Source organism: Desmodus rotundus, chromosome 11 (assembly GCF_022682495.2).
Source record: "Desmodus rotundus isolate HL8 chromosome 11, HLdesRot8A.1, whole genome shotgun sequence".
NCBI lineage: Eukaryota > Metazoa > Chordata > Mammalia > Chiroptera > Phyllostomidae > Desmodus > Desmodus rotundus.
Genome location: NC_071397.1, coordinates 83359040 through 83380306, shown reverse-complemented (window position 1 = coordinate 83380306; position 21267 = coordinate 83359040). Strand labels below are relative to the sequence as shown.

Sequence of the window (21267 nt, the reverse complement as noted above, 5' to 3'; positions counted from 1 at the left end):
TTTAATCAATTTGCTTTTTGAAAGTATTTTGATTATATGGGGACATCTTTTAAATGTGATCTTGGTTAAGAAAAAAAATTATGTTCTAAAAGGCTGTTTTAAGTAAGAAATAACAATTTTGTGATATCTCTTAATGATAGATTTTCTAAAGGGCTATTTTAAGTAATATTTATGTAAATAAATAACAGTTTTGTGATATTTCTTAATGACAGATTTTATCTTGTTTTCTCAGGTGAATAAAAAGGGAAAAATTCCTTGAAATAAAAATATCAAGTGAATTAACAATAATAACTGTAAAACATAGTTTTAAGAAAACTCAATAGGATGGTAAAGTTATATTTTGATCTCTATAATATGAATTCTACAATCTTCAAATAAAAGTTCATTTCTTCTTAATATAAAATTTAGAATATGAACATTAGAAGCCAGATATAAAATCCCACTTCTGTCAGAATACCATACTCAAGTTGTAATCACCTGTGTCAAATAAACATGACAAATAACAAGGCACATGAGGCTCAAAGGTGGAATTTCACAAACTTAGACGAGTTATTAAAAAGTATCAGAATGTTCCTGTTTTGTCACTGTGGTAGCCTGCAAACAGGGCAGGCCAGGGCTTTGGGACACTGCACAGTGCAAAATAGTCGCCTTACAAGTTACTAGCTTCAGCCACTGGACCGCGTGTGTGAGAGAAACAGATTACTGGTCGTCCTCATTGGTAATCAGTCCACACGAAGCCTGGCCTGCGGGGCTGGGACCTAAGAGAAATCAGGTGACCAGTAAGGATGAGTGTTCATGGAAAACACAGACAATAAAGATTAAATAAAATTAAAAAAATAAGTAAATAAAACAGCGAACTCTGCAAAATAAATAAATAAAGCTATCTGTCTTAAAAAAAAAAAGAAAAGAAAACAGCTGTGCTGCTGAGGCTGCTGCTGTTGACTGCCACTAGGAAGCTTTTTGCGGTGGCATTGGTTAACTTTTAAGGGGCTAATGATATTTTGATAGTTTTTGGAGAAATTTTAAAAACCTTACAGGATATTTAAAAACTACATTTAGAACTCTATTTTGAGTTCCAGAGAAGTTTAATAAATAAGTGCATGAATTATTTTAAATTCCATGTGTATTTTTCCACATTTATTGTGCTTATGCCTTAAGAGAGGACAATCATGCCATTTTAATCCATTTTCTTTGCAGATAACATTTTTGATCTCTCAAATGTGATTCTTGTTCACCTAGGTCATGATTTTTTAAAGATTATTTTTATAAGTAGCTATGTTTCAAAGCAAAGTATAATGTTTATTGCTGAATGAAAGTAGGTGCATATTTTCTATAAGAAAATGTATTACATTTGATAGCTCAACTGCAGCGGAAATGTAATTATATATGATTAAATGCCTCAGGAATAATATTTTTAAAAGATTGTGCTATGAAACAGGACAATCCTTAATGTAATTAGGATAAAATGCATTATCATGAGATTAGTAAATTTAAAACAGAGTAACTACAGTTTTAGGAGTGATGAATTATTGCAATGAAATACATTGTCGAAAACATAGACAGTATCCTTTTTTTGAGCTTTAATTCTCTCCTGTTTGATGAGTAGGTGAACACGAATTACATAAAGTTTAAAAGGAGACCTTCAAAATGCCACTCGGGAAAGGTGAATGACAATAAAGAAATGAGCAATATGAGTTATATCCAAATGCAATTGATGTTTAATTGAGTGATTAATATTTTTTGAAATGTAGAAATTAAATATAATACCTAATTACATATTTATTGATCCATTTTCTGGACACGTGTGGTCACATATGCACATATATTTCATAAAGAAAGTAGTTCTTCTGATATTCTGGTATAAAAAAGCATTAAATTAAAATTTTTCACTTTTAGTGGCTGAATTGACATAGGTTATACAGCTTCCTGTTTTAAATGACATTTCCTAAAACCTAGAAGACTTCTGAGATAAAAACGTAGCTGCCTGTAGGGAATGGTCATGTGCTCATTTATTGGGGTAAACATTGACCCTCTGGTTTGATTTGCAATAAGTTTCAGCTGAGGGGAAAGTGCTGACAGATACATTATTTCACATCCAAAGTACAGCCCACCGGGCATAGAGGTAGAACATTAGCATAGTGAGCTGCAAGTTTGAAAATCGATTTAATCCCTTTAGTCATAGTTCTGTGGGGACTCAACATGTTCGAAATGTTGAAGAGAAAGAAAATGTTTAAAATAAAACGTATATATGAGTATGTTCCACAATCTGCAATGTAGGATAACGAGTCTTCCACCGGGAAGAAAAGCATGGGTAAACATACTTAAACAATTTTTACAAACTGGCTTTGTATTGATGTTTGAGCCAGCTACATTGATTTCTAAGTAGTAACCATGACTGACTAATGCCATTTTTCAATGAAAGAGAATGATTCAATTCCTCTCAATTCCACAGATATTTACTGAGTAGCTACTTTGTGTCAGGCATCGAGCTGGATGCCACAGGGGATGCTAAGTCCAGGGGACACAGTCTTTTTGGGTCACAGTGCAAATAGGAGAGTTTGGCCTCTTTAATAGTGAAGTCCATCCTCACAATTTACTTCTTAAGTTCCTTGGAGCTTGAAGGGTTTATCTTTTGTTTTTGTTTAGGAAACAAAACTGGAGACTAAAAGCAACTATTAATGTTTTATTCACTCTTAGTGTCTTGATACAAGGAAACCTTTTCCCTCTGCTTCAGGGAACTCACGGACCGCTGAAGTCGGAGCCTGCTCCCTACAAATGCCATACTCAGATACTATTGCACGTAGTGGCCCATTCATTACAGTGAGGGTACCTTTGGGTGTTTTGGGTCTTCTCTCCATCATTTCTGTTTTCCTCCGTTAGGAACAAAGTTTCAAGCATTTTCAAGTTGAGAGCATTTATTTAAGTTTGTGAAATGTATTTTGATCATTTAGATCTTTTATCTTCTGTTTTGATTAGATAAGGTTCTATTTACAACTAATTGCTATTAAAATAGAAAGTGTAATGTTCACAAAATACTCACTTTGAAAGTGTGTCAGTATTGCTAAAAAGAGTGATTTTTACTTTCCTTACAACGTAAGAATGACAGAAGTATATAATTTGTGTGTATATATGTATTTTTAACTTCTCTTTGAGGAGATAACCATTTGACAAGGTCAGTGTTATAAAACTCTCTTTAATGAAACTGGCAAGTAATTTAAAGCAGATCAATCAAAAACTGATAGTCTATTTTTTAATGTTTTCCCATTGTGTGTCAATCACACAAGCTCACACGCTAGAATGAAAAAGGTCCTCTGGGTCTGGCCTTTGGGGCTTGATTGCAGCCTGGCCTGAAAGGTCTGCGTCTGGATCAACTTTTACAAGTGGTTACGAAATAAAGAAGCAGTTCAGCTCTCCCAGCAGCAGTGCTCCCGGGTCTCGTTGTGATGAAGGTACTTTATCATTATAAGGCTTTTTAATCTCACACCACGGCAGTTTCCACTGTCTGTGCAAATCATTGGCCTCCTTGACTGGAAGGAAAAGCTCTTCACCTAGAACTCCTTGGTCACTTGTTCCGTCCCATAGAACAAGACATTGCAGTGGCCTCTGGAGCTGACTAAATGACCAAGAGACATTTATTGCCCCCCTCACACACACACTGACGTCAAGAGTGATTTCGGTGGCCAGAGGACCTCCGTGAAACGCTTCCAAATGACTCATTTTTTAAAATAATGCAGAATCACTCTTCTGGTGTGTTACGAACAAATTTGCATTTTCCACTCCAGCTCATTTGAAAATGAGATCCAGGTGCTTCCTTTGGAAGGACACACACATAGAAATTGGAAAAGAGCCTTATGATGATAATGTGCTTTCCTTCCTTTTTTGCCCTTAAGCATTCATTCATCATCATATGACTGGCTAACATCATTATTAATACCTTCTTATCATTTTATGACAAGCTTCTGGAAGAAAGTGCATGGTGTCAGCTTGCTTGGAAATAACATTGCTTTGCTTGTTCTACTGCTCTACATTAGGGGAGAATTTCGATCGCCAGGCCAGCCTTCGGCGGTCTCTAATTTACACAGACACTCTGGTAAGACGACCGAAGAAAGTCAAAAGGAGAAAGACTATTACAGGAGTCCCTGACAACATACAGAAGGAGCTAGGTATGGCTCATCAGAACTGTATTCTGTTGCCCCTCATTGCTGTTCAGCATTCCTGTGCTAACCTCATCTGTGGTGCTTATGGAATCGATACATTCTGATAGCCATTTGGTGCCCCAAAGGCCCAGCTTCCTTTCTGAATGAGGCACTGGGCACAGTGCCTCCAAGCAGATGATGTATTGAATTTTGGTGAGAAGATAAGAGGAGAAGTTTCTGTGAAAACTACTAAGTGGGATGATAGAAATTCACAGTTAGGTCATTATCTATGTACCTTGAACAGTGGGGAATTTTCACAACTAAATTGATTTTTCATTTAGATTTTAAGTTTTCATAAAACTGAAAACTTATTCTAGAGCTTCAAGTTATGGTTATGGACTTCATTAGTTATGCTGACAATATAACTAGGGGCCAGGCTGCTTGGATTCACATCTTAGCTCTGCCACTAACTCTCTGGGTGACCTCCAGCTGGTCACTTCACCCGAGTCTGCTTCCTCCCTTGCGGGAGGCTTGTTCAGCATTTCGTGAACTAATACAGGTGAAGCACTTGGTGTCCGGGACTACTGTGAACATACGGCTACCGTTGTAATTATCGGAGGGAACTTAACACTCCCTTTCTTGAAGTTTGTCTTTCTCTTCAGCTGACCTTTGGACTTCTTTCACGGTAGTTACTTTCACCTGATGCTTAGACTTTTATTTATTGTTAAAGGTTATACTCTAGAAACACAGAATCCTTATTTCTGAACTTGCCTATTAGTAATCTTTTAGTTAAAATGCGTTTATCCTAGCAATAGTGATACACCTATTATAGCACTTTGAGGTCACATTTCAGCTTCCAGGTGCTGTAGACACTGTTCCTACGTGTTTTTGCAACACCTCCGCTCACTCTTCTTTCCCTGGCATTTCCTCTTGCTGCCATTCAGTTCTACAGCACGTATGCTCTGCCTCCCCAACTGTAGCAACGTGAGACAAGAAGAGCAATCCTCTGCTTCGGCTCCTGGTAGCTCCAGTGACCCAGGTGGCATACAGGTGCTCGTCTTATCCCCTAATAGAAGGGCTTATTACAAACAAAGGCAAGATTCCGCCCACGGGATTTGGGAAGCCTGTCCTTTGTTCATGCCCCCACATGTTGCTTTCTGTAGTGGGCCAGTCCTCTTGGATCCCATTCTTTCAGACCCTTTTTTTCCCCCTCCTTTACCCGATAGCTGACTAATTTGAGGAACTAATATGTACATGTGTGTTCAGTAGATGCTTAATGGGCTAGTCTCTTCCAGCACTCAGGTGACATTTGTATTTGAACTGATCTTTTAGGAGATGGCCTTAATCAAAAGAAGTACCTTTAAAGATAGGTCCTTTGTAAGACAGCAAGGTTGATGTTTCAAGGTGAGCTACACTTTAAGTGGCTCTGCATCCAAAATAGGTAGGTTTTGGATGGCTTTGTGCAAGTAGTGTAAGAATAGTTTGGCCCAGATAAAGATACACATAAGTATTCAACATGAATTACCTATATATGTGTATAATAGGAGTTCTAGAACCTCCGAATTAAGAACTTTTATCACTTATCACTGAGCCAAGCAGTATGGCGTCAATCACTCAGTTGCCTCCTTGACCTTACTGGAATGATGTGGCCAGCTTGGTAAATCATATCTCCTGTAATTTTAATATTTTTTTAATGAATGTTTGAGCCCCTGGAGCTCATGTTTATTTCCCTTTGTCACGTGACATGGAACCACTACTAAGGCTTGAGGGAAGAAAATAGCTTTTCCCATATCATCTGTGTTGTGATTGTTGCCAGATGTGAGGCGGTTGACGTCACTGTGTGGCGACACGACCTGGATCGCAGCTGGAGGTCAACGGAGACAGCTGTATCAAAGCTCGAGCTTGGCCGGGGGGGGGGGGGGGGGGGGGGGAAACGGACAACTAGACAACAACTCTAGTTTTATGGATAGTCTAGCTGGAAGGATCGGTGGATAGAATAAGGGAAAATAACATTAAAATACTGAAACATTTAGGGAGAAAAATTTGATCATCATTTTCCTTCATTCATTTTAGGACTTCAGGTTGACTTCTCTCCCAATATTTTGTGCTTGTAAATTATCTAGTTTGGAAACTTTGTGCTACCTGACAGTTGAGTGCCAAAAATAGAAATGCATCCTGTTATCTGCAAAAAGAAGTCTTCTCTAGATAGAAAGCATAGGGTTTTATGGCCGAGTCAAATAAATTCGATTTTAAAAAGGAAATGATTATCTAAAGGAGAAAACATTGTCTGGCTGTGTCCTGCCCACCAAACACTGTCCCAGTTGTCAGGGCTTTGGATTTTTAAAAATCTAACCAGATGTGTTTCCAGAATTAGAGTTATATTATGCTTAATTATATGCAGCTTTTACTTCAAAACCCCTAAATAGTAGACTCTAGAGACTAGCTAACATACAACACTTTAAAATCAAATTATGATATTTTCTGTTTACTTCCAAAGTATATTTGGCAACTGATGATTTGTTTCCTTCCTTTGAAAGGAGTCGGACAAAATTTTGATTTTTAATCCTATTATCTTTAACATACATATAAACCTATTTGAACACCCTGTTGTGAGGTTTCATTTTTTTTAGACTCAGATAGGATTATTTTGTTGGTATATAATTATATTTGGCTGCATCTGGAACTTATCTCAATATGTGTTTCCCAAGCAGAAAAGCCTCATTTAAAGGAATCCCTTTCTGAATAATTTTGATAGTTTGTGCAAAGACCTGAATTACTTTTTAAAATTTATTTTTCAATTATAGTTGACATACAATAATATATTAGTTACAGGTGTTGTTAAGACTTTTAGAAAATACTATATAAACCTTAAGTAAATTAATTTGTAGATTTCTATCTTCTTTTTTTTATTGCATCTTTTTTTCAAAATCCCTACATAAGGCTATATTTATTAATTTGAGAGAGAGAGAGAGAGAGAACATTGATTGAGTGCCTCCTGTAAGTGCCCTGACTGGGGATCGAACCCACAACCTACATGTGTGCCCTGACCAGGGATCGAACCTGCAACCTTTTGGTTATGGGATGATGCTCCAACCAACTGAGCCACTTGGCCAGGGCTCGATTTCTGTCTTTGATTATGTGTTCTTTAAAAATTGAAAATCCCTTGTAATACTATAAGTAAAAGAAATATATGTATAATTATTTCTTTACATTAGATTTTAAAGTCAGATAAATCCCATCAAAATTTTTAGCAGCGTCTGAGTGGTTTATATTTGCTTGTAGTTCTCTTTTTGTAGTCTGTTTTTGTTCTTCAATTCTAATCAATATAGCATCTGTATTTGTAATATTATGACACTTTTTGTACTGTGAAAATATTGGAAGATCTGTTTTGGGAATAGAATTTTGGTGGTCCCTGTGTTAAATATAAGAGTATTCCCATTTTTAAAGGTCTTTAGCCATGGCTGGTGTGGCTCAGTGGATTGAGCGCTGGCTTGTGAACCAAAGGATCACGGGTTTGATTCAAAGTCAGGGCACATACCTGGGTTGCGGACCAGGTCCCCAGTAAGGCGCGTGCAGGAGGCAGCCACACATTGATGTTTTTCCCTCTCTTTCTCCCTCCCTTCCCCTCTCTAAAAATAAATAAATAAAATCTTTAAAAAAAAGAACATTACCAATTTAAAAAAAGGTCTTTAAGAAAAAATATTGTTATTTGAATAAGAAATTCGTGCTGGTCTGTAGATGGTGAAAAATGGCTGTATTCCTGTTTTCAGAAGCCCTGAATGGTTTCACATTCAAAATTGTTACCTGAAAGAATCAGGACATTGTTTATGGCCCGCAGAGACAGTTAACGGACCCCGTGCAAAAACCACCACAATTCTGAGAGAAAAAGGTGAAAACCCAGTGTTGAGTGGAATGAGGCATCTTGAATGTTTAGAATCGAACTGGTACAAAGTGATACAGCCACAAAGTCAGCCTCCCACCTTCTAAACTACCAAATGGCAAAATGTGTATACCTTTTGTGTTTTCTTTCCTCAAAGTGGATTTTTCTTCTACTCTTGCCCTTTTGCCTACTGCCCCTCTCTCTGAGGGAGAACTTCATGTGTATGTGTGTGTAGGGGTGACGTCTTTAGTGAGTGGCTCGTTGGCTGAGGGGAAAGAGGAGGAAATAGGTCCTGTTGGATAGAGATACAAGTGCAGTGAAGGAAAGGGCGCGCTGTGGGGGCCCCTCCTCCCCAGGGTGACATCTCCTTGCAGTTTATACCAAGAACATTTTCGTTACTTGGATGAGCACGAGGCTTTAGATCCAGCCGGGGATTGCGTGGGGTATGAAGGGAGTTCTCCAGAATCCCCTCCCCACCAGTGTTACCAGGGTCCTGGGCAGGTGTCCAGTGAAGCTGGTAGGCCGCCCAGCCAAGCCCATACTGTGGTTTCGCTACTAGTTTTCAAGACTTAATTTGTCCTGATGATTACTATGCATGAATTGATTTTTCTCTCTCTACATTTTGAGTAGGTTCTTGCCCTCGTGATTTTGTTTAAAGCTTCTGCTCTTTCTTAGGTGAGCTTGAAATCTGTCGACATGTAAGGTGTTTTCTTACCCACTTCCCTCGCTGTTCGGCCTTCCTTGTGCTTCATTCTTTTCTAAACACAGTATTCTCGGTCTGCTTGCAAAGCTCTCTGAAATGAATAACCCTAATTTGAGAAAACGTTCACTGGATCAGTCCCTGCTGCTTTTCCCTACCACAACCCAACAGATTGCTGTTGAATTTTGAATGTCACTGACAGACAGATGACGATGGCTTGAGATGGATAATGAAATGTTTGAGACACAGATGGGCCTGTAAATCACTTTTCTTAGGATTTTCTTCTGACATAGAAATTAATGTAATGAGCACTGTGTCATACCAATATCCTTCATAAATGATATCTTTGTAGCCCTATTATTGAACTACTGCATCCATCTGTCTTTGGGAAAGACAGTCCCTGCTTGGCAGATTCTCTCTGCAAGCACCTGGTAGGTGACAGGCCACCTTGAAATCTTTACTGAAAGGAAGTTACTTGAAAGTACCCTTCCACCGAGCACTCAGCCTTGATCTCGGAGGGAGTCCCTGAGAATTCCTTACGCAGCACTTAATCTGTAGGAGGGTTTAAAGACCAGTTAAGAGAAGTGCATGAAATTCAGAGTAAGGGTTTTTACTTTAGGAGCTATTGGTAACTATTTAACCTGTTACTTAGGTGCCTACAGGAGAAAAAAAGACTAGTTTAAATAGAGAAATGTTTTTTGTTTTTTGTTTTTTAAGCCCGGCAGAGCCAGGAGGCGAGGGCGCAGGTGACGGATTAAGATACTGACTTTCGGGTAACAAGCCTCTCTCTGCTTTACGTGCAGCCTCCGGCACCGGCCAAGATGCTGGCGGCGGTCGCTCAGTGTGCACTCCAGGCCGCTGCTCGACACTAGGAAGGCTTGACAGCCATCGGTCTGCCGGCCAGCGCTCCGAAACCAGGGACTGCAGCTGTCAGACTGAGGAAGTCAAGGTGGTGCCGCCTTCGATGAGGAGAATCAGAGCACAGAAGGGGCAAGGCATTGCTGCCCAGATGAGCCACCTCTCAGGCTCCTCTGGGAACATGTCTGTGCTGAGCGACTCTGCAGGCGTCGTGTTCCCCTCTCGCCTCAGCAATGACGCTGGCTTCCACAGCCTCCCTCGTTTCGGTGCGAGGGCCAGCATGCAGTCGCTGGAGCCCCAGTTCGGGGCCCCAGGGCCCGCAGAAGACCTGGACGGCATGTTCTCCTACCAGAGGGCTAACCAAGCAGATGAGAACTTGGGACGGTTAGCACGTGCCCCCAGGGCTGGAACCCTTTTGAGGCCCAAGTCCCAGGAGCTGAGGCACTTTGAGAGTGAAAACAGGACAGGCCCAGCATGTGTGGTGTCCCCTCATGGGACCTGCTCCACCAGCATCATCCCCAATGCCACCCTCTCCTCCTCGTCGGAGGTGATTGTTATCCACACCGCTCAGAGTTCAGGGCAGCTGGACAGTAAAATGACCAGCTCCCCGTCATACACAAAGATAAAATCCAGGGACCGCCTCCTCCCCAGGCACTGTGGTACAGACGACTGGCGGTCTCCCAGTGGCAACTGGAATGAGGGTCACTCCACCATTGTTTCACAGGCTCTGGGTCCCCACTCCCCCAGGAGAGCCACACTGTTGTCCCTCTGTGATTCGGCAGTCTCTCTCAATACCCCAGCAAATCAGGAGAATGGGCCCCAAGCCGTGGTCTATAACTGTAGAAAGAACCTGAGCTTCCCAGCCGCCCCCCAGGATGTGGATGGCAAGAGTGAGTCCAGTTATTCAGGAGGCAGGGGGCATGGCGACGAGCCCTGGGAATACAGTGCCTCGGGGAGTGGGCGGGCCTCCCCACTGAAGCCTCACCTGGCCACTCCTGGTTACTGCACTCCTGTAAGTAACATGAGCAGCTGCAGTTTGGACCAGACTTCCAACAGAGAGGACAGCAGGTCCCTGTACTCAGAGGACCACGATGGCTACTACACGTCTGTGCACAGCGATGCTGCGCATGGGTCTGGGAGTCTGGGCAGCAGCAGCAGCAATGGCTTTGGGAACCCCAGGCATAGCGTGGTCAATGTTTTTGAAGGAAGAACTCAGAAAAACCGAGGGGACCGGTCAAATTGCCATGACAAATCTCTCTCTCGAAACATCTCTTTGAAGAAAGCAAAGAAGCCTCCCCTGCCACCCTCTCGGACGGACTCCCTGCGCAGGATCCCCAAGAAGAATGCCCAGGCCAACGGGCAGGTGCTCAACGAGAGCCTGATTGCCTCACTCCAGCACTCGCTGCAGCTGAACCTCCCGGGCAAGGGCAGCCTGTCGCCCTCCCAGAGCCCCTGCAGTGACCTGGAGGAGCCTTGGCTGCCCCGCTCCCGCAGCCAGAGCACAGTGAGTGCGGGCAGCAGCGTGACTTCTGCCACCACGCCCAACGTCTACTCCCTGTGCGGGGTCACCCCGTCGCTGAGTGACACGAGCAGTGTCAAGTCCGAGTACACGGACCCTTGGGGTTACTACATTGACTGCACGGGCCTGCAAGAAGACCCTGGGAACCCCGGCGGGGGCTGGTCAGCCTGCAGTGGGGCACCAACTGGCAATGGGCCAGTCCGCCATGTCCAAGAGGGCTCCAGGGCCACCATGCCTCAAGGGCCCGGTGGCTCAGTCAAACCAAAGATCATATCGCCGGAGAAGTCACATCGAGTCACTTCTCCATCCAGTGGGTATTCCAGCCAGTCGAATACGCCCACGACACTCACCCCTGTGCCTGTGTTTTTGAAATCAATGTCACCAGCCAATGGGAAGGGAAAGACCAAGCCCAAGGTACCGGAAAGGAAGTCCTCTCTGGTATCTTCTGTATCCATCTCCTCATCGTCCACATCCCTTTCTTCTAATACGTCCACGGAAGGAAGTGGAACCATGAAGAAGCTGGACTCGGTGCCGGCCCCTCTCCCTGCTGTTCCTCCTCTCCCATCTCTTCTGTCTCCTACTCCTGCCAACAAGTCTCCTCCTCTCCCTCCTCCCCCACCTTTAGCAGATCCCCTTGAGGGCTCTCCTCTGCCTCAGTCTCCCCTTTTCCCCCCTCCACCACCAGAAGTTCTTATTCCCTTCTGTCCTCCTACTGATGCATGCTTTTCTCCTCCCCCCACCGCCCATAGCCCCCCTCCAGGCTATGCCCCTGTGCTGTCCCCTCCACAGTCTTTACCCTCCTTGGTTCCCCCACCTGCCCCACCCCTTGACCCTAGCCTGATGAAAGATGCTAGGCCTTCTTTCAAAAAGTCTAGGCAGCCAGACTCCTCCCAAGAGGCCTTTAGACAGCCTGGGAGCAAGGAGGAGGGCGGCAGACCCCCCATGCCCCTGATAACCACGGAAGCATTACAGATGGTGCAGTTGAGGCCAGTGAAGAAGAACTCGGGAACCGAGGGAGCACTGTTTCATGAACAAGCGTCTCAGGAAAAACGAACTCCAGTTGTGCCCCAGTATCATTTAAAGCCATCTGCTCTCCTGAAATCCCGAAATAGCATAAATGAAATGGAGAGTGAAAGCCAGTCTGCCTCCGTGACAAGCTTGCTTCTGACTCCCGCCAAGATCATGAGTCAGGGTCACCAGGACAGAGCGGCCGAGCGTGGCTGCAGCCCGGGCGGCCCTGGGGCGCCAGAGGGTGGACCTGGGCCCGCCCCACAGCAGACAGCCCCCGGACCTTCGCCCAGCAGGAAGCCACCCCCCATTTCCAAGAAGCCCAAACTGTTCCTGGTGGTGCCACCTCCGCAGAGAGATTTCACAGTAGAGCCAGCAGAGAATGTGAGCAAAGCAGCGCCCAGCCCCACGAAGGGAGAGGCCAAAGAGAGTTGTACAGCCGGGGCTGGTTCTGATGAGACTGACTCCAGCAGCTCGGTTCTTGAGGGAGGAGCTGCGGGATCCATGTCCCCAGGCAGAGTGGACGCCAATGTCCCTATGGTGCAGCCCGATGCCTCGCCAGCCCCTGAGCAGGAGGAGCCAGGCACCGAGCCCAGTGGGGACAATGTGGAGAGCTGTCGGACTCTGCAGGACCCAGGGCGTGAGTCTGGCTTGCTGTCTTGTTCTCCTCTGACCCCATCCGTGCAGCTGAGGCAAACAGGGCTGGTGCACGTTCACGGGAAAGCCAGCAGTCTGTGCGTTTCCTGCGCCGCCTCTCAGCTAGGTTACCAACTTGGCATTTTATGATTTTTTTAAAAAAAATCTACATCTAAGGGTAGAGCTTATAGAAGGGCAGAAAATAGAGGGGTGGGGGTGGGGTCTGCAGCAGGCTAGGTATTAAATAGCAATGAGTAATCTCCCTTTTGGAGAGCTGCAAAGAAATGTTAGAACACAATTTAAGAGCTTCCTTAGGATTTCCAGACTGGAACAGAAAAGAATGAGCTTTGGCTGTCATGCTCCCCCATCTTCGTAAAATATCGAACTACAGACCCCACTGCCTGTCCCTGTGGGTGTCACGCTGTCAGGAATGACAGGGAAGACTTGGGAGCTTGGCTAAAGGCTGAAATTCAAGTCGCTTGTGAAATCGTGTGTTTGCTTGCTTGCTTCTCCATAGCTGGGGTTCCGGAGAGCGACACAGCCATCTCTTCCTCAGAGGACTTCCTGAAGGAAGAAGGGAGTGATGAGGTGATGACCCCCAGTAGACCCCGGACCACGGAAGACCTCTTTGCAGCTATTCACAGGTATCTAAAACTCCTCATATTTTCATATGCTCTATGTGTCCCCCTTGCCAGGTGGTTCCTCAATTTTTTTTTCTTTTTTGAGGTTTCTTTTGTCACCCAGGTAGGTTTCATTAACTTGATTATCACTCTGTTTTAGTGTGTTCCTATACTTTTATTTCCTCCGATTCCCAATTTCTCTTTTACTTTGTTCCACTGATATGTGTGATGACGTGGGGAGCAGAGACTCAGTGCGATGCCTGCTGGTTGGCACCGCTCTTGCTGGAGAGAAGTGCCCTGTGTCCGGCCTTAACAGGGCGTCCGGTCAGAGCAGCCCTGGTCCAGTCCGGGGCCAGGATGCTGTGATCTGTGGATGCAGACTAGCTCTACAGGAGAAGACCTTTCCTAAAGGTGTATTATTATTTTACAGAAAACCCAGGATTTTATAGTGTAATATCTTTGGCTACTTCAATGTTTCGATAAATGTTTTTGAAGCAGGAGCGAAAGGAGTTAAATCTGCTTGTTACTGTATGCTGCCAGTGCCATCTAGTGGCCTCAGAGGTTATTGGGGTACAACAACAAAGAGTAAAATTTTCAGAATCACTGCCAGTGAAAAACACTTTTTACTGGTGGTCACCTTGAGTGGATAGAATTTAACACTAAAGTTTCCTTTTCTGCCTCATTTTTTTCTGGTTGTGAATGGCCATGTACCCTCACAACAGTGACACTGTGAAAATCGATCAGACTGTGTGTGAGTGAGTGCTTTCCATACCAGCCCTCGCTTCCTTCTGGACGCCTTTACCACAGTGTTTGCAGATAACTCTTATGGATGCTCTCATGCTTCCAAAGTCTTCTACTGCCCTGAGTCAAGTTCTCCTTCTCCCCTTCTGAACCAAAAGCCCTGTAAAAGCATCTGATTGTGTAAATAACTCATGTTGTGACTGTTTTCCCGATTCTTAGAATATAACAAAAACTGTTTGTGGCGTGACATGAAAAGCATGTGCTCTCCCCCCCTGAAATTCCTCGCACAACCTACAAACGTCTGTCTTAGGAGGAGAAAACCAAGCTGGCAGATTAAGGTGTTTGTGAAGAATTGTATTTTTTACCTCTTAGCTCTAGTATTGGTATAATGTCCCATATGTCCCAAAAGACACAAAACACTGCCCCTATAACATTGCCTGTTTTATTTGATCTCATTAGGAATAAAAAGGTGGCTAGTTAATCAAATTGTATCTCGAAACAGGGAAACAAAAAATGCCGTATCCTTTGAAACCAACTTTAGTGGCATTTCTACAGGTTCACACAGCTGTTTCTAACTCTAAACATTCTAGACAGGCAAGCACTCAATAAATATTTTCCGAATTAAATGAAACCAATTGGTATTTAACTGTTCGGAAATGCTTTCAAGTCTCGACACCTTCCATTTAGGCCGGAACGCACAGGCTGGCCACATGCGCAGGCGTGCAGGTTTATGTGGCCGTCCACAGAGACGGTGCGCTGCCTGGTCGCGCTGCGCACGGAGCACTCGGTCTCGGGGAGGAACCCAGCTGTCGTGGCCCAAATTACTACATGCTTTTCCTAAAACGTGCCCAAGATTGCTTCTGCAGTTTATTTTAGCAACCCTCTTAAGGCACTGAGAATTTGTGGGTTCTCCTACTAGAGAATTGTATCTAGAGCATAATTATATCTACAGCAGATGCAGAAATGGGCCAGTCTGTATTATCCTGTGTACGCCTGGTGGCAGTGCAGCCTGAGCAGAACAGGGTGCAGAGAGACGGCACGGACACGTGCTAGTGTTCATTTTAGCGCTGATAACATTAGGCAGACAATAAAAATCCACCTAAAGTTTGGGATTTCTAGGGCTTTATTTTATACGCCCTTCCATACTTAAGCTAATACTTTAAAATAAAGAATATCTAAATTGAAACAGAGCTTTCAAATTTTATGATGCAAATTAATTCACTTCAGATTCCAAGCCAGATGGAAAATGTAGAACACCAGTTGAGGTGTGAAGTTTTTATATTTATTGAAGTAATTAGTTTTCAAGCCGGAGTTAACTGTTTAAGCCCTTTTTACAGCCGTCGTCTTTAAACACACACACATACATATATGCACACAAAGAATTCAAATGTTTAGATTTAATTCTCGTTTTAGGGGCAGCTGCTCTTGAAAAACAGTAATAATTTTATAAATTTCCACCCCACCTCTTAATTCTAAATCTACAGTAAAAGGCCGTAGCTTTGATCAGGCAGAGCTGTGGCTTGCTGGGTGGCTGTCAGCATGGCTTCTTCATTGAAAAACCAAACAAAAATTATGTCACAAACGAGTACTGCAGAAGTAAGATGAGCAACCTGCATACATCGTGAGGCCCTGTGCTGTAAATGGGAAAATGCCCCATCAGGTCCTTGTTCGTGTGTTCAGCTGTGTGACTTCACTCTTCGCTCAGGTCCCTTCTCTGGTCAGACCCACCCGTCTGAAGTCTTCCCCGGCTCAGAAGTCGGCAGTGCTGTTATTTCCATGGTTTCTGGCCGTCACTCATTAGCTACTCTGCAGTGTCGCATTTACTGACAGCTGGGCAGGACCGTTGGGCCTAGGCCAGGCTCTGTACCCCCAAAGGGGCTGCTGCCGCGTCAGGTCTGGCCACCCTTCAGCCTCCGAATTGGGTCCTTACTTTCTGTCTTTGGCTTTGGTGGCTTCTTTTTGGCCAGCAGCACGGAGAGGTCCCTGGGAGTACCAAGCCCAGGACAGCCATCATGGACCACCCTTCCCTGTGCCTTGCTGTGCGGGCACGTAAAAACTGTGCTGAAGCCTGGCCTAGTGGCAAGAAGGGAAAATTATGTTTTCCTAAATGGCACTCAAAGGGTTACTCAGCACCTACTCTGCCCCTGACAGAGCAAGGACACCTCTGCAGAGGGGTGGAACCCAGGTGCACGTGGCTCCTGGGGCTCTTTATCACGCTGAATCCTCCCAAACCTGGGAGGCTGGTATCAGCACCTCCATTTTACAAGCATGGAACCTGAGGCGCGGTAGAGATGAGGACTGGTCCAAGGTCGCTCAGCTCAAAGTTGGGAGTGCTCAGATTCAATGCTTACGCTATGTGTGCAGATAGCAGCCTTTCCCTCTGCATATTCTAGAATCATACAGCAGAAAAAGAGATGCCACAGCTGTATGTCATCAGAGGTGCTGGGTTCTTAGAGCAAGACCACCTGCGCTTCGCCAGGGGGTTCCTCGCACACTGCGTGGTTGTTATGAGAAGACCAGGAGGGGCCACTCGGCTCATCTGCTTCATTATCTCTGGTTCACGCTCAACAGCAACCACATGGAACAGGGAGGTTCTCAGAGACCAGGAACGAGAAACAGCACCAGGGAGCCTTTCACTTCTCCTGAAGGCCCCTCCTCTTTGATCCTCTGCCCATATCCCTCACATTTGCGTGGTCAGCTAGAGGGTCTCAGAAGTCAGTCAGGAACGAGGCCTGGGGTGGGAGGCTCACCTTTGTCTTCTGCACCGTGGGACTTCTAGGAGTCATCATATGGCCCAGTAAGAGCCAAGGAAGACTGGTTTTATGTCACACCCTTGTGGAATGTTCTAGAATCTGAGTGGGGCTTCTCTCAGCAGAGGGGCTGTTCTGGCCATTGGCTTATCTATTAGGCCTGTTCAGTGCCAGCACCAAACAAAAAGGAAAAGTAGAAAGAAAGGACAGCCAGCGCTGTGAAATCCACTCAGGATCAGTCTGCTATTGGACATTTAATAAAAATGGCAGTTATTAAACACTTTCGAGATGGTTCTACCCAAAATAAGTTAATTCGATATCTGAGATTTGTTTCAAAATAATCCAGGGAGGGTGGAGCTTAAAGAAGAGCGGCCATAAGTTAACAATCACAGATGGCCCTGGGCACACAGGGCCATCCATCGAACTGCCTTTGCATGAATGTTCGGAGGTTCACTTAGTAAAAACAATACGTGGGGACCGGAATGGGTGGAAAGATAAGCAGGGTGGCTGTGGCTGAAATCCAGTGGCCCACAGGGAATTAACCTTTATCTTAATGTTACTACATCCCAGATCCAAGAGGAAAGTCCTTGGCCGCAAAGATTCGGATGACGACCACACCCGAAACCATTCCCCCTCCCCGCCAGTGACGCCCACCAGTGCTGCCCCCAGCCTGGCCTCCCCAAAGCAGGTGGGGTCGATTCAGAGAAGCGTCCGTAAGAGCAGCACCAGCAGTGACAACTTCAAAGCTCTGCTGCTGAAAAAGGGGAGTCGGTCAGACGCCAGCGCCCGCATGTCCGCCGCGGAGATGCTCAAGAACACAGACCCTAGATTCCAGAGGTCAAGGTCGGAGCCTTCTCCAGACACCCCCGACAGCCCATCCAGCTGTTCCCCAAACAAGAACAGAAGGGCCCAGGAGGAATGGGCTAAGAATGAAGGCTTGATGCCTCGGAGCCTGTCCTTCTCCGGCCCCAGGTACGGCCGCAGTCGGACGCCGCCCTCTGCAGCCAGCAGCAGGTACAGCGTGCGGAACCGCATCCAGAGCAGCCCCATGACCGTCATCTCGGAGGGCGAAGGGGAGGCCTTGGAGCCTGTGGACAGCAGGGCGCGCCAGGCCCTGGGCGCTGCAAGGGGCTGTTCGCTGGGTGGCCTGGAGGGGGATGAAATGGGCGAGGGTGGCCTGCTCTGCGGCGGGGAGCCCACCACCTTGCTGCGGGCGCAGGCTTCCGGCCCCGCCGATGGGACAGCCAGTGCCCAGGGTGGGGGTCCCTCGGAACCGCGGGAGGTCCTCTGAGGGAAGAGAGTTAGGGGCAGGAACGGAGTCTCCCAGATGATGCAGGGGGTGTGCAACACATCGCTCTAGGAGGCCGGAGGGGACTCCCACTCCGCCGCGTCCGTGCGGTGGGCCCGGGCGCTGCCATAACGACAGTGAGCGAAGGAAACTTAGGACTCACTTGGCACTTGCCCTGTGGCTTAAGAGCAAGTAGAAGCTTAACTTCTGAAAGTGCTTCCTGGGGAAGATTTTTTTTTTTCTAAATGATGGGGGTGGGGGGCGGTGAACAGGTATGTGTGTGCGCATTTTGAATACTTTTTATGTTAAAAAATCCACACACACAAATAACAGATATATGAGGGGAAAAAACAGTTAAGCTAGGTAGAGTAATGGAGGCTCCTGGACTAGGAGGCGATGGCTTTAAACGTCTGTCTGTGGAGGTGCGTGTGCTCCAGAAGAAAGGAGGAGACCGTACTTCTGAGAAAGGGGTGGTGGATTTGCTGGTCGAGTGCACAGAGCAGGTGGGCACACACACGCTCAGGTGTGCTTTCGGGGCGAACCCGAAAGGCTGGGAAAGGGCTGAGTGACTAACTGGTTCAGGTACTTTTTCCGGGGAAAAAGGCTTTGTTTCTTTTTTGTAAAAATGACGTGTGGATGTGGCGACGCCGTAACCTGGGGCCTGCTGCTGTGCAGCCACGGACATGCAACTGTTAGCCCGAGGTTTGGAAATGGGGGTCATTTTTTACATGGGTTTCCTCCTTGAGTGGAGGGGCCGCTGAGAACTGAGTTGAAGGCGTGCACATTCAGGGGGTGGGGGAGAGGAGAGGGCAGAGGAGAAGGCGAGACACTGCTGGGATTTGTTTCCTGCTTAGTAAATGAAATTATTTTTAGAATTAAATTTGAAAACTTGCACTATAGAACTGTGGGTGGAGCGTTTTCTTTTACAACTGTTTTTTTTTTTTTTTTTTTTTTTAAACCAGACTTTAAACTTCCATTTGGCAATTTCTTACCACTTGCAATGTCAACATTTGCTAACTTTTGGATATCCTTTTGGTTACACCAAAGAAAAAGTTACAGCTATTTTTCCTTGAACTGCCTGCAGAATCATGTCTTCATTGAGAAAAGTTTATCAAAATCTAGCATATATTATCTGACTTTGATGAAAATGCTGAATAGCTCTTGTTAGGTTCATAAACTGGTAAAAATTGGCAGGGCTGGGCTATGAATTAGCCCTGGTAAATGAGTTTTTAGATTAAAAAGATTTTTTTGCATCATTTGGTTTGTGTGTTTTTATATTTTTTATAAATAATTGAGTTAGGTAATTACCTTCTAATCTTCTTTGGTTAGAATGTTAACACTTTTAGACATGGGAAAAAGTGTGTAAAGTATTTATTTTTATGTCATATTCTGGTAACCCTCCCCCCACTCCCTCCCAACTGCCGTGTCCCTGATTTATTGGTGAGTAAAATCCGAGTGGTCTTCATTAGGTGGACCGGAGACGGCAATCCTGAGGTTCTCGGGTTGCACACACGGCAGCTGCCCGTTGTCATCTTTTCTGGTATGAAAGTCTCACCTAGAAGTTGGACTGCGCAGGCCACATCGAGATAAAGTTTGTGCAGTAAAACTTCCCAGACACCCATTTCAGACGCGTCTTTAAGACAAAAAACAAATCTAAAGAATCAAGGCTCCTTCCGTTCTCTAGAGAAAAAGAGACACTTCTTTTCACACAACCAGAAATCAAGACCTGACATTTTGCCAAAAGCAAAGGACTTTTCTTTTTACTTTTTTGGAGCAGTTGTCTACTACATTGGGAACCAGGATTTTTTTTTTTCTTCTAAATTTTAGAAAACTGGTGTTGGCTTTTGAATATGAAATCTCATAGCTCCCTAGAAAATATTAGAATGTGTGTGACTATCAGAAAACTTTTAACATAATGTACAAATTATATATGTTGAAGGTAAAATAAGCAATGTCAAAACTAATGACAAAACTATTTTTTAAAAAACCCATTTTTAAAGGAAAAAATATATTAGGTTTTTCAATTTGCTTTGAATAAAAACAATTGTAAAGTAAGTGTTTGAGCGTTATTTCCTTTTGTTTGTACATGCACTTCTGAATAATGAGACAGATCTCCTGGTGCAGAACTGTTGAGCGCATTGCCAGATGTAAACAGAACAGCAGCGGAGGCCAGAAAGTCTGTGGGAGGTGGGGCCCCAGAGAGGAGCCAGCCCATCACAGGCGCTGAGGATGGCACCATCTAAGAGGATGCACTGGAAAACAACTCTAAATGTTGCCCTACAGACTTTCAAATAAAGTACAAATAATGTATAGAGTGATAGTTTAGATGACGTCATTTGGAGAGACGCAGGAATTTTTCCTAGGCATGGATGAAATACAGGGAAACAAGAATATAGACTCGCTCCTGAACCGTACGGCATCTTTAGCTCTGTTGCTTTATTCCCCTGTGTGGGGCTAGCTACTGTTAACATCATATGATATTTGAAGACTCAGTGAGGGTAGACTTCGTGACCCTTCCTTACACCCAGAGATGGAAGTGCCAGGTAGTCATGGACAGAAGCCACAGGCCTAAGTGATTTCCGCTTTATTGTTTTCTAAAAGTTGGGAGAGGAACATGCCCATTTGGTCTGTCCATTGGAAGCAGCCTTGACTTTGGTCTGATTTCCGCCCTCCTGTTTCTGAAGAATGTTGCCTGAAACCATTGCTTCTCGTGTGGGGATGAGTATGTATGTTTGGAGAATCGCAATGACAAGGAAGGAAAGGATGGTGTCCCTGCATCTCTGTCTTACCCGCACCCGCCAGCACCACACACAGCTCTGGTGGGCATCTGAGAGGACAGGCGGAGCTTGGAGTTGGCTTCACTGGTTCTGTTTTCAGTACATTAAATGAATGTGAATAATTATTTATATTGCTGAGATTCTGTCACGAAATGAGCACAACAGGATAATTTACTTTGGAAGATATTAAGACACTGGGGGGGGGGGTAAATAAAACGTGGTCCTGGTTCTTGAGGTCTGCTTCTCTGTGTAAGCGGTTCACTTATCGCTTATGGTGCAGCCTCTTTCAGTCGCTGCTGAATCTGCCTTCCCCTCAGGCCGGCCTTTATTCGCAGAACCAGGCGAGAGCAACCA

At 45.0% G+C, this 21267-nt stretch overlaps 1 protein-coding gene across 3 annotated transcripts in view; it reads left to right on the top strand.

Moving 5' to 3' along the window:
- Window positions 1–20171, top strand: part of NHSL1 (NHS like 1) — a 123662-nt gene extending 103491 nt beyond the window's left edge. The window contains exons 5-8 of one of the 3 annotated variants that reach the window (XM_071219699.1): window positions 4032–4163; window positions 9520–12741; window positions 13255–13381; window positions 17419–20171. In XM_071219699.1, coding sequence (XP_071075800.1) covers window positions 4032–4163; window positions 9520–12741; window positions 13255–13381; window positions 17419–18139 — 4202 coding nt within the window. In that variant the 3' untranslated portion in view covers window positions 18140–20171. The remainder of the gene's footprint in view (window positions 1–4031; window positions 4164–9519; window positions 12742–13254; window positions 13382–17418) is intronic. The other 2 variants (XM_045188829.3, XM_024551907.4) reach the window with 2 other exon arrangements.
- Window positions 20172–21267: the final 1096 nt, after the last annotated feature.